This window comes from Sinohyriopsis cumingii, chromosome 16 (genome assembly GCF_028554795.1).
Source record: "Sinohyriopsis cumingii isolate HCF-2022 chromosome 16, ASM2855479v2, whole genome shotgun sequence".
In the NCBI taxonomy this organism is placed as follows: domain Eukaryota; kingdom Metazoa; phylum Mollusca; class Bivalvia; order Unionida; family Unionidae; genus Sinohyriopsis; species Sinohyriopsis cumingii.
Genome location: NC_142976.1, coordinates 57,228,094 through 57,244,950, shown reverse-complemented (window position 1 = coordinate 57,244,950; position 16,857 = coordinate 57,228,094). Strand labels below are relative to the sequence as shown.

Genomic DNA, 16,857 nt, shown 5'->3' with positions numbered 1-16,857 from the left:
ACCAGCTAGATATCGTAAGAAGTCTTTTGGTGATAACACTGTAGATATGACCAGCTATCTCAAAATAAATGGAAGGTAAATCAGCACCATTTTCATTTACAATCAACAAGATGATGCAATAAGGTATTGAAAGGTTCCATTAGGACCACAGAGACATCACAAGCTGCTTAGTAGAACCTCCATGCTGAAACGACCATCCATTCAGGAGGAGTAGGGATATCAATAATTTCAAGATGGCCACTGTTGTGAAGCAGCAATGACAAACATGTGCTCATGGACAAAAAGACAATGTTTGAGGAGCTGGGGAACAAATTTCCTGTATCTGGACACCATATCATATCTCAATAAAATTGGGGGGGGGGCATAATGCACATATGTTCTGTTATCAATATGACTATCATAAGCTGCTCTCATGTGGTTTTTGCAAACTCTCTGTTTCTGATATGGGACACTCTTTGACCATTCACAATATCTCTATCCAAATCGCTGGAAAGGTCAGAAAAAACTTGGACAATATCCAATGTTGCAAGTGAAATAAGTAAGTTCTTTCTGTTTCTTGAGCCCCATATTAAGGCCACAGAGGGTAAACAATATAAAACACGTTAATGACAAAAACAAAGATAGGGCTTGACAATTTTCAGTTACAGAAATTATAATCATCCAATGCTGCAAATGAATTAAAAGTTTTACCTGTCCTACATAATTTGTACACATTCATGATCCTACCCAGACTCTGTGCATGATACAAAATCTGCTTAAAATGATAATTCACAGGAGCATCTTGAAGAGGTTAATTGCCTTCTCTCTGCCACTACTCATATATATGAGCCTTCTCTCAGCCACTACTCGTACATGAGCAGACAGGTGGAATTTTTTAGCCCTTGTAGAATGTGCTTTCTTTCACTCACTAGCTATAGATTCATATAAATGTGCATCATCTAGTAATTCATTTTTTTATAAATATTATGGCACAATCCATCATCACTGTCAGAAACATTTTAAATCAGCTTCTTTAAAAAGCTAAAATCAGGTTGCCTCTTGTTTGGATTAACACCCATGGGCAATATGCAATTATGCATTACCGATATCACTGTAGACTAAAGCTTATAAGAATAACAGAGAACTGAAATAAGAATACTTTTTTGCAAATATTTTCACACAAAATTGGCATTAGAATAATAGAAAATTTAATTTCTGTTACGCTGTTAGTTGACATCAAAACACGCTACACAGCACCGTTAGTTAGGCAGTAAGACCCATCACCCCTGCCCCCCTAAAAAACATCGGCTGATGTATCTTACGTTGTAGGACTTAGGGAACAGTTCAGCTTTAATCTAGGCCACTAATATTTTCCTTCCAAATGCACCAGTATTAAGTAATCGCACCATCCAAAGATGTTGCAACATTGTCCTACAGGGTAACATAGATTCAGATAGTAACTTTGTTGTTTATGTCACTCTGTGCATATGCTCTCGTTCCTGCGCAACAGAAGATCGGTTCATACACAAAATAAATGTGGGTCAGGTTTGTTTTGGCAATCAGCTGTTTCACAAATCGGCCTTGACCTTCTACAAATGCTTAATTACAAAACAAAAAAATGTGCTAACCACATCAGATTTAAATTAATAATCTTTTAATCAATACAGTTAAGAGCTTACATTGCAATAAATTTCGATGTGGCGTTTTTACAAACCATCAAGGATTGTTTGATCCAAGTCCTATTGTTGACAATGACACAATCGACTGACTTACCCAAAACAAACTCCCATTGCTCGTTTCCTAGAGATCTTTCGGGTACAACCTCTAGGTCTAGCATTATGTCATAGAGTCATGAAACAACGATATACTTAAATTAGTAAGCTGTGTGTAAATACATGAACAATTACATATTTTTTTCAGTGGATAATATGCTAACGTAATACGCCATTTTTGTTTTCATATTACTGCGCATGCTCAGAGGACATGTACTTCCGCTGTAACTGTTTCCCGCCATTAGCAAATTGTCGAGACCAATATATAGTTTGATTTGTCAATGTTGTGCATCTTTATTTGCGAGCCAATGGTGTCGGGTGAATTAAATCCAGAAGACAAAAGTACATAAAAACATATAAATCATATTACAGATGTTTCTTTCTTGGGTTTATTGCAAAGAAACATAATTTGGGTAGATGATAAAATGAGAAAAAAAGTCAAATTATTATTCTTCTTGGAATTATATGGTAAGGGCCAGGTTAACCCATAGATTAAGGTGGCTATAATCTTAGGAACTCATAATTTGTTGGCCCTCCTTTCCATATTGAAGTAATACCGTCCTTCCTATTAGCATTAGGCCTTTCGTAACCTTAATCCGTCCCTGTATATGGCGTATTCTTGTTTTCTCTCCTTTTTAAGGGTTGTGTCTGTCATTTCACCCAGCACGATAAAATTTCAACTATCGGTCATTTTATGACTTTTCATCCATACCTCTCATACAATATTTACAACTCATAGGTCTACTGACGTCCAATGAGTTCTTGTCACAGACCAATTCTATTCAGGGTTTTAAAAAATAAATCACATTTAAATTACATACGCGTTTTCTTAGCCTTAAATTCGTTGCAAAACAAGTTTGATGAGCAACAAATTTAAAAAAAAAAAAAAAAAGAACAGACTTGAAGCAAATATTAATCTTTACAATGTTTTGCGCGGGAAAAGCAAGTGCTGAAAAAGACTAGGGAAATAATTTGTCACTTATATATGCACAAGTCGTGGACGGCTAAATAAATTTATTCAGCTAATAAGTCAGTAAGTGATAAATTATATGTAGCAGATACCTTTATTGCATAAATAACGTCAGTTAAACAATATTTTGAGATCCACAAGTTTGTAAGAATTTGAAGAGCCAGTCATATGATTTACGTCATTTCTAGATCAACGGTGCATCTTGACCCGATCACCCCCTTCTAAGAAAATAAAGTATAAAAGTAAAAGGAAATTCGCATTACTGAACTAAAACAATCGCTCATGTTGATTTATTACAGTGACGTGTTGACCTATAAACTATTTCCGATACAAATGGCTGCATACATAAAGAAAATTGCTCCAATATAAAGTTTTTTAAGGCAATGAAGTCGTTTATTGCAAGTAAAGAGATAAACTTTTATCTGTAAGTAATTAAAATATTCCATAACGTTATTTTGAAATGTGAAATGGCGTTAATTTGTATCTTGGACGAGAACTGGTAATACGCCAGTACAAAAAATTCACACGCATGCTGCAACACTAATTGCACATGATATGACTTTTCAAGCGAACATATTTCCAAGAACATTTTAGAGGTACATTGTCTCAATATTTTTAAACAACCAATCAACGTAAAGATACTGTCCATGTATTTACAAGAAAAATACCACTTTGTAGACTTTTTCCTTTCTGAATTTCGAGAAGCAACTGGGGTATGGCCGCATACAGGATTTGTGGCCTTGGATAAATTCTCCAGTAGGCCCTATGAATTACAAATTGTGACGGCGGTGGGGTCCCCTGACCAATGTTGGCCCCCGGATTTTGTCCTAGTTGTCCTGCTGTTGTAACATGTCCGCGGCCCTGAACTGCGGATAAACGGAACAACCAGAATTTTTTCGATTATTTTTATTATATATATTTCTTTGTAATCAGAGGAGTGCAGGTTCAGTTCCCATTATAAGATCAGTTCGGATCGGCTGCCGTAGTGTGATTTTTGGCAGGACAGTTTACTGTACTTGTTTGGGCACGATCAAACCTTAAAAGTGTTGTTGTGCCATAAATCATTAAGCCACTCCCCAGGATCAGCCTTAGGGCAAGACGAGCAAGGCGGTTGCCTTGGCCCCGCGCCATCGGAGACCCTAGCGCCAATTGACCCAAAAAATTAGGCATACTACAGTAGCTTCACCGACCGGGACCCGCTATCAGCGTGATGCCTTGGGTCTCGCAAAACTCTAAGGCCGGGCCTGCCACTCCCCAACAAATAGTGGAACAAGGTCAAAGGGGAGATCTCGTTTTGTTCTGGAAACGGCTCGCTAGACAAGTGGAAATTACATATCAGCTAATTGCACAAAACCGGCGGATTTTTATTTAAACATGGTCAGCTAACCAAACAGAAAGGAAAGTCCGTATCTCTGGATACATGATTATGTGAAAGAAATGTATACAGAATGACACAAATATAGTAAATAATGAATGGAACCCGCGGAACGAGTAACGACACCCAATTGTTATCTCTTATATACCAGCGTTTTAATCCACTTAGTCATGCCCCCACCCATCCCCACCCCCTAAAGAAGAAGAAAAGGGACAGAAGCAAATGTGCACCAATTTTTCGCTCGGCAAGCGAAAATGAACACTATGGAGACTTAACTACACGCACCCACTGGATTTCTATTACGAAATATAAAATATATAGGACTTATATTTAGAAATACTTGACATATACATGTACAAATTATACCTATATAACAGAGAGGAAAGTGCACATCTAAGTATCACACACTTTATTAATGAATACATATAGAATTTACGTAGAAATATACTCTCTCTCTCTCTCTCTCTCTCTCTCTCTCTCCACCACCACCACCAACACCTTCCTCCAATTCTCTAATAATTAAATAAGCTAATAATAAATATATTAATGTGTCTGTCTTACTGCTTCTTGCGTCGTCGATAAAGCGATTCGTAAAAGTCTTAAAAGTCAGAGACCGATGAATATAATGTGTTTAAGTTAAATAGTTTTATTTTGTTCTGCTTAGTGAAAGTACGCCTGTGCTCTATAGTCGTTAACAAGTGTATGTGTTCTTATTAATATTTTGACACCAGTAAATAATATGAGTTCTTATTTAATACTGCGACACCAGTCAAAGTATACGTGTTCTTTATTAATATTTAGAAATATCAAGCCTTAACAAAATCTACCGTTCCGACGTAATTTGATTGAGGCTAATTAAAAAAAAAATTCTAACATATATGCGTTTGCATGTGAACATTACGGGCTTAAAATGTCCGTGCGTGTTATTAAACGGGACACAGATAGCATTAATAAGTATCATATTATATACATTATTTTGAGTCATTCACGTTGCAACCATCCCATTAATTCGTATTGTGTTTTTCTTTATTTTCTTTGATTTTAAACCCTAAATATATTTCCTGGAGACTCTTTGGTGTTGTTAACCTGTCACTGAATGAAGCTGTTTGTCGAGAAAATTGTGGGGTTTTATTACAAAAATCTATTTTGGACCGATCAATATGTGCTCCAAAGGTTTATATATGGCGCATTTTCATCTCACAGTTCTTTTTATTGTTGTTACTGGTGTTGTTCCATGATTATGTTTAACACCGTTACCTCCTTCTCCACAAATTTGTGTACATTGTTCGTATTTGATTCGTCTCCGTCTTCTCTTCTTCTTCTTCTTCCGGTGAGGTTTTTTGTTTAAACCACTCCTGGTTATAGCGTCCGCCTCGGACGCGAGAGGTCGCCAATTCGAACCCAGGCCAAGTCATATCATAGACTTATAAAAATGGTACTAGCAGCTGCCTAGCTTGGCGCTTAGCATTAAGAGGTTAGTGATAGGTCTGGTCGTGCTGGTCCCAGGATAATGTGACTGGGTGAGACATTATGCTACATGTCTGCGGCATGATGCCCCAGTGCTAGATATCACTTTAAACTGACACACCAGACATTGTAGCGATATGACTGAACAATGTTTAAATCTACGTTCAAAATCCAATTCACACACACACACACTTTTTGTTTAAATACAAAAAATGCGAGTTTAAACGTAAACAAAAATATTCCTATACTTAATATTAAATGCCAAAGTAATAGAAAAGATTATTTAGAACAAAATAGAAACAGAATAGAACACTGCGGATTAAAGAACACTTGCATGCATCTAGTTGTCTGAGAATGGAGGGGAAGGAAGGCTTAAGAGAAACATATATAGCAACCTGGATCAAACACGTGACTTAATAATAAACACCTGTCTCTGAAAGGAAAGTATAAAAACACTATGTTCCATTAAAGAAGATATGATGGGAATAAAATAAAGAGAAATAAAAACAAGGAGGGCACTATCGCAATAATTTCAATAATATAGTGTAATATAGTATATTATAGCATCAGTGCTATACTATACTATGCTATAATATACTATACTATACTATACTATACTATACTATACTATACTATACATCACTAAACTGTACTGTACTATATTATACTATACTATACTATACTATACTATACTATACTATACTATACTATACTATACTATACTATACTATTCTATGCTATGCTATGCTACGATACGATACGATACGCTACTACACTACGCTACGCTACGGTACACTACACTACATTATACTGCACTACACTACGCACTGCAACATAACACAACACAACACTACACTACACTACACTGTACTGTACTGTACTGTACTGTACTGTACTGGTACTATACTATACTATACTATACTATACTATACTATACTATACATCACTAAACTGTACTATACTATACTATACTATACAATAATATACTATACTATACTATACTATACTATAATATACTATACTATACTATACTATACTATACTATACTATACTATACTATACTATACTATACTATACTATATTATATTATACTATACTATACTATACTATACTATACTATACTATACTATACTATTCTATGCTATGCTACGATACGATACGATACGCTACTACACTACGCTACGCTACGGTACACTACACTACATTATCCTACACTACACTACGCAACGCAACACAACACAGCACAACACTACACTACACTACACTACACTACACTACACTGTACTGTACTGTACTGTACTGTACTGTACTGTACTGTACTGTACTGTACTGTACTGTACTATACTGTACTATACTATACTATACTATACTATACTATACTATACATCACTAAACTATACTATACTATACTATACTATACTATACTATACGATACTATACTATACTATACTATACTATACTATACTATACTATACTGTACTGTACTATATTATACTATACTATACTATACAATACTATTCTATGCTATGCTATGCTACGATACGATACGATACGCTACTACACTACGCTACGCTACGGTACACTACACTACATTATCCTACACTACACTACGCAATGCAACACAACACAGCACAACACTACACTACACTACACTACACTACACTACACTACACTACACTACACTACACTACACTACACTACACTACACTACACTACACTGTACTGTACTGTACTGTACTGTACTGTACTATACTATACTATACTATACTATACTATACTATCCTATACTATACTATACATCACTAAACTGTACTATACTATAATATACTATACTATACTATACGATACTATACTATACTATACTATACTATACTATACTATACTATACTATACTGTACTATATTATACTATACTATACTATACAATACTATTCTATGCTATGCTATGCTACGATACGATACGATACGCTACTACACTACGCTACGCTACGGTACACTACACTACATTATACTACACCACACTACGCAATGCAACACAACACAACACAACACAACACTACACTACACTACACTACACTACACTACACTGCACTGCACTGCACTGCACTGCACTGCACTGCACTGTACTGTACTGTACTGTACTATAATATAATATACTATACTACGCTATGCTATGATATGCTGTTATGCTTTGCTACACTACACTACACTATATTGTTCAATTTTTGCAGTACATTACATACATACATACGTACATACATACATACATACGTACATACATACATACATACATACATACATACATACATACATACATACATACATGCATGCATACATACATACATGTATACATGCATACGTACATACATACATACACACACATACATACATACACACATATGCAAACACATACATATACAAACACATACATAAATACACACATACACATACATGCGTACATACATACATATACAAACACACATACATACATACATACATACATACATACATACATACATACATACAAGCATGCATGCATGCATGCATACATACATACATACATACATACATACATACATACATACACACATACACACACATACATACATTCAGATATACATACATATATACATACATATATACATACATGCATACATACATGCATGTATACATACATGCATGCATACATACATACATGCATACATGCATACGTACATACATACACACATACATACATATGCAAACACATACATATACAAACACATACATAAATACACACATACACATACATGCGTACATACATACATACATACATACATACATACATACATACATACATACATATACAAACACACTCACATACATACATACATACATGCATGCATGCATACATACATACATTGATACATACATACATACATACATACATACATACATACATACATACATACATACACACACATACATACATTCATATGTACATACATATATACATACATGCATACATGCATGCATGTATACATACATGTATGCATACATACATACATACATACATACATACATACATACATACATACATACATACATACATACATACATACATGCATACATACATACATACATACATACATAAATACATACATACATACATATAAAACACATACATACACACACATACACATACATGCGTACGTACATACATACAAAGATACATACATACATACATGCATGTATACATAAAATACATACATACATATATACATACATACATAAAAAAACACATACATACGCACACATACACATACATGCATACATACATACAAAGATACATACATACACACATACATGTGTGTATACATACATACATACATACATACATACATACGCACGTAAACACGCACGCACGCACGCACACGCACACGCACACCCACACACATACACACATACATACATACATACCGCTCCGGTGGCCTAGTGGTTAGAGCGTCCGCCTCGGATGCGGGAGGCCGTGGGTTCGATGCCCGGTCGAGTCATACCAAAGACTTTACAAAAATGGTGCTAACAGTTGGTGCTCAGCATTAAGAGGTTAGTGTTAGGACTGGTTGGTCTGGTGTCAGGATAATGTGACTGGGTGTGACAACATGCTACAGGTCTGCGGCACAATGTTCCAGTGCTAGACATCACTATAATCTGTCACACTGAAAACATCGTAGCGATATGACTGAAAAATTGTTAAAGCTACGTTAAAAATCCAAATCACACACACACGCACGCACGCACGCACGTACAGACATACATACATACATACATACATACATACATACATACATACATAGAATGTATGCATGTTATTTGCCATCAGTTATATCGACTTTCGATGAAACCTTCTCCAGCTCTCTTTTTTTATTTATTTAACCTAAAATTCGAAGTTTGAACTTCCTGGGTAGTTCTCTATGCAACAAGGACAATATCAGTTGGGTATGTACATCTATTGTTTCATTCTAAATAAGGAAGTGAATGGTTAATGGGTATGGATATTGCTAGTTTTCAACCTATGACCCAGGGGCCATGTCCTCTGAGGTAAGAATGTACCACACGGCCAGTTTCAGTTATAGGTATTTACTTGTCTCTTTATGTTGAGTAAATGTATATAAAGTTATGGGGTTGGGATCTCAATCGTTTCGAAGTTTCAACCCACGGGTCAAGTCCTTAGTTATATGGATGGACCTTGGGATCAACATGTAAAAATTCATCATTCGTTCCTATAAGAATAAATGCGATTATTGAGCGGGGATCTAAATAGTTTCGATGCTATAAACCTTCAGCTAGGATCTTGGGTAGTTAAACACATAAATTTTGTAGACATATGAGAATACTACAAAGGATTATCTTAAATTTGTACAAAATAACTACAACCAGTAGTGACCTAAGCGAGTTGGTGGGGGGCGAACATTTGGGAATTTATTTTAACAGATTATAATTGAAGCAAAATTTGTATTTAAAAACAAAAAAAAATTTATTTAGAAAACAAACCTGTATTTTTCAATGAATATTTCACAGAATTTCTTCAGTGATATAGAAATTAGATTTTGGGGGTCCCATTGTCCTCATTTAGCACCGGGTCCGTACTGCCCTAAAACCGCAGCTGCCCCAAACCCTAATTATACACCCACAGATGCGGAATAGCCCCGTACTTTAAAAGAAGCACGGGGATACTGTGAAACAATCGTCCGTCCTTACGTTTGCAATATCAGTGAACTCCTCCAACACCTAATTTCCCGCTTTTTCACAAATGCGAATATAAAGTGGAGAGAGTGAAATAATGAGCTTAAAAGGGATGACGTATCTTAGATTTCGAATATATATTGGTTATATGAGAAAGCTTGCCAGTAACTTCCCGTGGGTCGTGGAGTCTTACCATATTATTCCTCCACCAGATATACTGGTCGCCATTTAGCTATTCATGTGATGAAATATGGCATCATACCCACAAAAACTTGTTATTAATATATCGCCTTTATCGTCCCCCTACCAACCCCCACTTCATGTCTATATCCCGTGCACTTCACGTGTAGATTTACATGCATGCATAATTTTTGAGACAAGGATATGTATAATCAACGTGTTATCTCAAACTGCAGTAATCACGGCAATAGTCTGTCAAATTTTAATCAGATATGTATTCTTGTCAATTAGATCTTATATTACAAAAGTCTTTTCCGTAAAATAAAGATGATGATGACTACAACGACGACAATATTATTACTACTACGACTACTACTAACACTAATAATAATAATAATAATAATAATAATAATAATAATAATAATAATAATAATTAATAATAATAATAATAATAATGATATGTTGATATAATGACGACGAGGAAAAGAGTTGATTATCAGCGGCTGACTGGGATGGTGTAGGTACATAGGGCGCCAGAGCGCTACCCACCCACCCCCTATGAAATAAGCGCGAAACAAATCGAATGTTTCCTAATGTAATGTCCTGAAAACATTAACATTTATGTGCTCCGGTTGGGAGGGGGGGAGAGAGAGAGAGAGAGAGAGAGAGAGAGAGAGAGAGAGACGGGGGGGGGGGGCTCTGTGTGGATGTATGTATTTACAATTATTTATATATGCCCACGCACGATTATTGCAAATGTCACAAGAGTCTCCTCCATATCAGACGAAAATTTATTGAAAACACAAACATGTTGGTAAACATCTCAGGATGACAAACGGCTTTGAAAAACAATGCATTATTACTGCTCACAGCTCATCACCTTCTACCGAGGCTTGTGGGATTAGTCTAAAATGGATGTTATTTTGTTGACTCTAATTTATTATTTTACATTCTATATTAAAACTCATAATCACCACGCATTTAACTCTCTTTTTTTTCCTGCTTAAGATCATGATGATGTATTTATTGTGTAAGATTACACAGTAGTAAACGCATATAGTAAAATTTCACACGCTATCTGGGTCAGCCCATCCCATAAAACGGTATTTTCTCATGAATAATAAACCGTGTTTACATGTACAATCTCCATATAAGGAAGATTCCGTACATTATACATTCGCGTATTTACATATGAATTATTATTTGTTCGCCAGATTGATGACGTATAGGAAAAAATCATACGGAATTGTACGAAAATCACCATATATGGCAAATGTGGTAGTCTCGGCAATGATCGGAATTTACGGGAACGTTTATCGACAACCAATCAGAGTCGAGGTCAGCTGGCTCATGTCAAGCAGCATTGTTATGTTTGAGAAATGAATGAAGACGAGCCTAACAGCATGCTACCATTTGAGCCGAACACGTTGTGTAGTAAAGTAGGCTCAAACTTTCTTAGCAACATGCCTAGAGTTGTTTCTAACCAACGACATAAGTTCGAAAACGACGAACTATTTAGAAAACTTTCTAGAGAGTGCGAGGTTAGTTTACTTTGATTTGTTTTACCCGGAAGCTCCGGTACTCGCCAGTACGAAAGTATATAGATTTATAGAGTGTGATACGTATTCTCTCTCTATATATATTCAAGTGTATTGTGTTTGTTCTTGTGGATATGGCTAAAAGGGATTTTTGGTTATTCATGAGGATTATTATTTTTGTTTCAGATTAAATACACTGGATTTAGAGACAGGCCAATAGAGGAGCGACAATTGCGCTTTCAAACTGAATGTAGAGAGGGTCACGCAGACATAGTAAGTATGATATTACCTACAGTTGTGTATTCACGTACGCTTTGTCCTTTGTTCACCGAAAAAGTATTTGAAGCTCTACTCTACTTTATATGTCTATCAGTGGCACTGACATTTCTTTTTGTATATTGCTATCATTAAGTTAGATAATTTTAATGATAATTTTACAAATTGCTTAATGCCCTAAGTTTTTATTTGAATTGTTGTAGCACTAACGTAGTTTCAGTTTCTACTTGATTGGCCTCGTCCGACACGTGCTAGTTTTCTTTGCCTGGAGCTGTTACATTAGTCATATCGTGACATCTTTCCAGCAGTAGTCACAATTAAACATACAAATCGTGTACTAAGCCACATTCAGAACTTCATGTTGTTTTCCTAGATACGGATATTATAATTGAGGAAAACACAATATGACCCCTCTGACCGGGTTTTCCCCGAACATGTACAAATAGGTATGACCAGTCTGCGTGGGCGATCTGAAGTTCAAAGTAATATTATAGTCATTCTGCGTTGTAATAGGCCGCTAACATTCCTCGTGAATTTTAGTTCTTGTATAACCCACCACACATTTTTTCAACGGAAACGTTACCAAATTTATACACGAGTTGGATTTCGATTTGTTTTGCACTTTGATGTTGAAACTTTTACATACGTATATATACAAACTTTGAAATATGTATGATGAAAACCCAACACCTTCTTAAGGTGGAAGTTACGTGATGATACATGGTTACTATAACGTTCAGTTTCGCAGTTGAGTTTGTTTGTCTACTGTTTTTCGTATATTTTCAAAGCACATATAATTTTTTGTTCAATTTTAAAATTGAAGTAGTTTTGTAAAAGAATGGTCCTTAACTGGTTTTGATATACTAGTATCAGGAAAAAATTACAAAGAAATGTGTAAATAACATCAACGTACCGTGACTTGATATTGAAACAAGGAACAGAAAAGAATGCAAAGACAGCAATAACGGCGACGAAGACGAGGACGATATTAAAAACAATAGTATCAAAACGCGCTAGAGTGCCGTAATCGTTACAGTACTTAATTTTGAAGACACGACTGTAAATGTATGCATAATATGTCGCCAGATGAAGATATTATAGTGTGTTCCTAGGCTAGGACATTAATATCTTCCGTTTTCTTACAATCCTATGCCCATAGTTTACATGTCTGCGATGTTTTACATGTTATCATTTTTGTGCTTTGTTTTTGTTTTAAGTGACATCGGACCTTGATAGCGTTGTCCAAGTAGCATATTAGATATTGTGTTGGTGGTTTAAATTTCCTGGTAAGATTTGTAATCCAAGATAAAGAGTCGTTCTAGTTAATCGTTTGATTATGTTTCCTGTTTCAACTTGTTTTTAGAATGACATGTACATCTGATTCATAGAACGATCACTAATATTCCCATATTTAGATATCCAATACTGCCCATACAACCCCACAATAATCCGCTCTCTCTCTCTCTCTTTCTCTCTCTCTCTCTCTCTCTTTCTCTCTCTCTCACACACACACACACACACACACTCACACATACATACATACATGCACACACACATATTATATATATATATATATATATATATATATATATATATATATATATATATATATATATATATATATATATATATATATTTCGCCTGTCGCTTTATATGCATGATTGCAGAGGGAAGATTTCTGTGCACTTAATTGACTCTTAAACTGTTTATATGGGCTTAGAAAACTTAATAAATTTTATTTTAAAAAAAAATGTTTCCTTGTTTTGATCAGTTAAATATATTAGTCATTTAATCAAAATACACGAGACAGACAGGCTCTTTAGCAACAAAAAAACAATTTCTTCAGATGAAATAATTCATTCAGTTCTTTTGTCACTTTTCTGTTCTAAAATTATTCGTCTCATTTTTTCTCGCAATAATTCATCTGTTACTGTCAACAAATACTATACGTTTTCTTTTCCGATTTTTGTTTCCCCACCAGGCCTTTGTACCCACTGGAACAAACTTACATTTGAATTTCTTGTCAAATCCCTGGTCAGATAAGGCTGAGGACAGAGTCGCCACCCAGGATTATGTGGACTTTGACAGAGAATCAGGAAAGGTAGGCTATCATTGTATTTATTTATTTACTTACTTATTTATTTATTTTTATTTTTTATTTGTTTAGTGATAAAGCCCTCATCCTGGTGGCCATAGCTCAGATTTAGGGAAAGGGCGTAGACAAGAACAGTCTGTACATATCATGCACTTTATTTGCCCCTTCACCTTCTTTTAAGTGTCTATTTTATACCATGTCTACGCTTTTTATGCCTATTGATCGCGATATACTTTATTTGCCTCTCTATTACGATATACTTGATAATGCCTATCGATTACGATATACTTAATAAGCGTCTCGATTACGATATACTGTATATTCTTCTCGATTACGATATACTTGATAATGCCTATCGAATACGATATACTTGATATCCCTATCGACTACGTTATAGTTCTCTTTCTTTCATCATTTCTTTCTCGCTTGAATAGACATCGATTCAGTGCTTATGTCACCTGATATTTAGTATTGTTGAATATGTTTAACGGGATGATAAATTTTATTCGAAAAGAGTCCATATAAGAGCTGTATTACAATGGTTTGAGAACTTGATGAATCTGAGGGGTTTTGTGATTAGTTTTCAGAATTAAAAGAACTTCGGTTAAAAGCTTCAAAAATGTAAACAAATATAATTATATTCACCTAACTAAAATAAAGGTAATATTTGCATCTCATATGCTGTGTGTTTAAGTTTTCCAATTTTAAACGTCCTAGAAAAAAGGCAGTACATTTTGTCAAAATGGCATAACCCTACATATCCTTTAATGAACTACCCAGTTGTCTTAGGGTCAGAAAGTGTAACATCAAAAAGTATTAAAATAACAGAGAATGACCAATGCTGTTTAGACATTTATGTAATTTTCGAAGATGAATAAGAGATAAACATGTTATATAATATCATACGCGCAAAAAGCGAATTGAACAAAACATGTACCGATGGCGGGTTCTACGTATCCAACATTGTGTGTGTGTGTGTGTGTGTGTGTGTGTGTGTGTGTGTGATTGAGATTTTTAACGTAGCTTTAACAATTTTCCAGTCATATCACTACGATGTCTGCAGTGTCTAGCACTGGGGCACCATGCCGCAGACATGTAGCATGATGTCTCACCTAGTCACATTATCCTGACACAAGGCCGACCAGTCCTAACATTAACCTTTTAATGCTGAGCGCCTAGCGAGGCAGCTGTTAGTACCATTTTTATAAGTCTTTTGGTATGACTTGGCCGGTGTTCGAATCCACGACCTCCCGCAACCGGGGCGGACGCTCTAACCACTAGGCTACCAGAGCGGTTCTCCAACATTGGTTAGACGAAGCATATTTTCGTACTGATCGTGTTAGGACAACAATAATTATCTCCCTTGCCCTAGCAAGCCGTATTCGTTATCTCTCAATGGCATCTACAACGCCGAGATTATCCACCACGGGCGTACCTAAAGTATTTGGCACCTGGGACGGATCCTTCTTTTGGCACCCCCAAAAATAATGTAAAATGTGAAAATGTGAACACACAGAAAATTATACTATGTTTGCAAGTAGATTTTTAAACAGTACAGTGCTGTCGTAACAAACTGGAAACAAACTTTTACTTGGTGAAGTTTTCATTTTGGTTTGAAAACTTGTACCGGTATTTCAGCTCTCCCGATGGACCTTCCACCCACCCTCTTCTAGCTGTCACCCGGAGCGGACCGCTGCCCTCGTTCCCCCCTTAGGACGCCACTGTTACCAACTACGAATTTATGTGAAACTTCCCGGGTTGAGTTTACATATTGTGTTTCAAGTTTTCTCTTTTGTTGCTGTTAAAAAGTTATTGATAGTACGAATCTTCCACAAATCTATGCAATTGTAGAACTAAATATTTTGACTTTAAATATCATAAGGTTTCCGATTTTTATTTAAATGTAAGTTTATAAAAATATCTGATTTCCATAATATTTTGTGGGGATGCCTAGAAGTCCCACTTCATCGACAAAAATGATATGCATCAGAAATTTTTTTTGTTGAAATATTTGTTTGTACTTCTGTAGTTTATAATCTTTTGTAAAATAATGTTTTTAAAATTAAACACGTTTGACATCAATAAGTATCAACACGCAGGGAATGACAAAAACTGTATTGAGTTTTAGGTAAAATCTCAAGTTGTATAAGAGAGAAACATGTTATATAATGCGGCGAACATGGGGTATGAGACAATGAAACAAAAATCTGAAAGTAAATCTTGGATAGTCTAGTGGTAAAATGAACTAACGAAAATACGGACAAATATGTAATGTTATTTTATTGTCTCAGATTGTTCAGAATTTCGAATGCCGTGATTATTTTTCCAACTGACTTCGGAATTTCTTTATTAAATTATTCTTGTTTATTTTGCTCATTTAATACGCAAAAAACCTAAAATTATAATATAAAATCTTTTCTGGATGTCGATATATTATTCATATATTTAACATGTTTTTCTTTCTCCATTGTTCCCTAGAAC

General features: G+C 35.3%; 2 protein-coding genes across 3 annotated transcripts in view; one reads left to right on the top strand and one right to left on the bottom strand.

The window, feature by feature from the left end:
- LOC149780477 (phagosome assembly factor 1-like) overlaps positions 1 to 1,933 on the bottom strand; it is a 90,807-nt gene extending 88,874 nt beyond the window's left edge. For both annotated transcript variants that reach the window (XM_089937438.1, XM_089937439.1), the window contains exon 1: positions 1,753 to 1,933. In XM_089937438.1, coding sequence (XP_089793564.1) covers positions 1,753 to 1,816 — 64 coding nt within the window. In that variant the 5' untranslated portion in view covers positions 1,817 to 1,933. The remainder of the gene's footprint in view (positions 1 to 1,752) is intronic.
- A 9,855-nt stretch (positions 1,934 to 11,788) lies between these two features.
- Positions 11,789 to 16,857, top strand: part of LOC149780476 (protein big brother-like) — a 126,945-nt gene continuing 121,876 nt past the window's right edge. Inside the window, exons 1-3 of the mRNA XM_089937437.1 lie at positions 11,789 to 12,008; positions 12,192 to 12,278; positions 14,263 to 14,382. Coding sequence (XP_089793563.1) covers positions 11,847 to 12,008; positions 12,192 to 12,278; positions 14,263 to 14,382 — 369 coding nt within the window. The 5' untranslated portion in view covers positions 11,789 to 11,846. The remainder of the gene's footprint in view (positions 12,009 to 12,191; positions 12,279 to 14,262; positions 14,383 to 16,857) is intronic.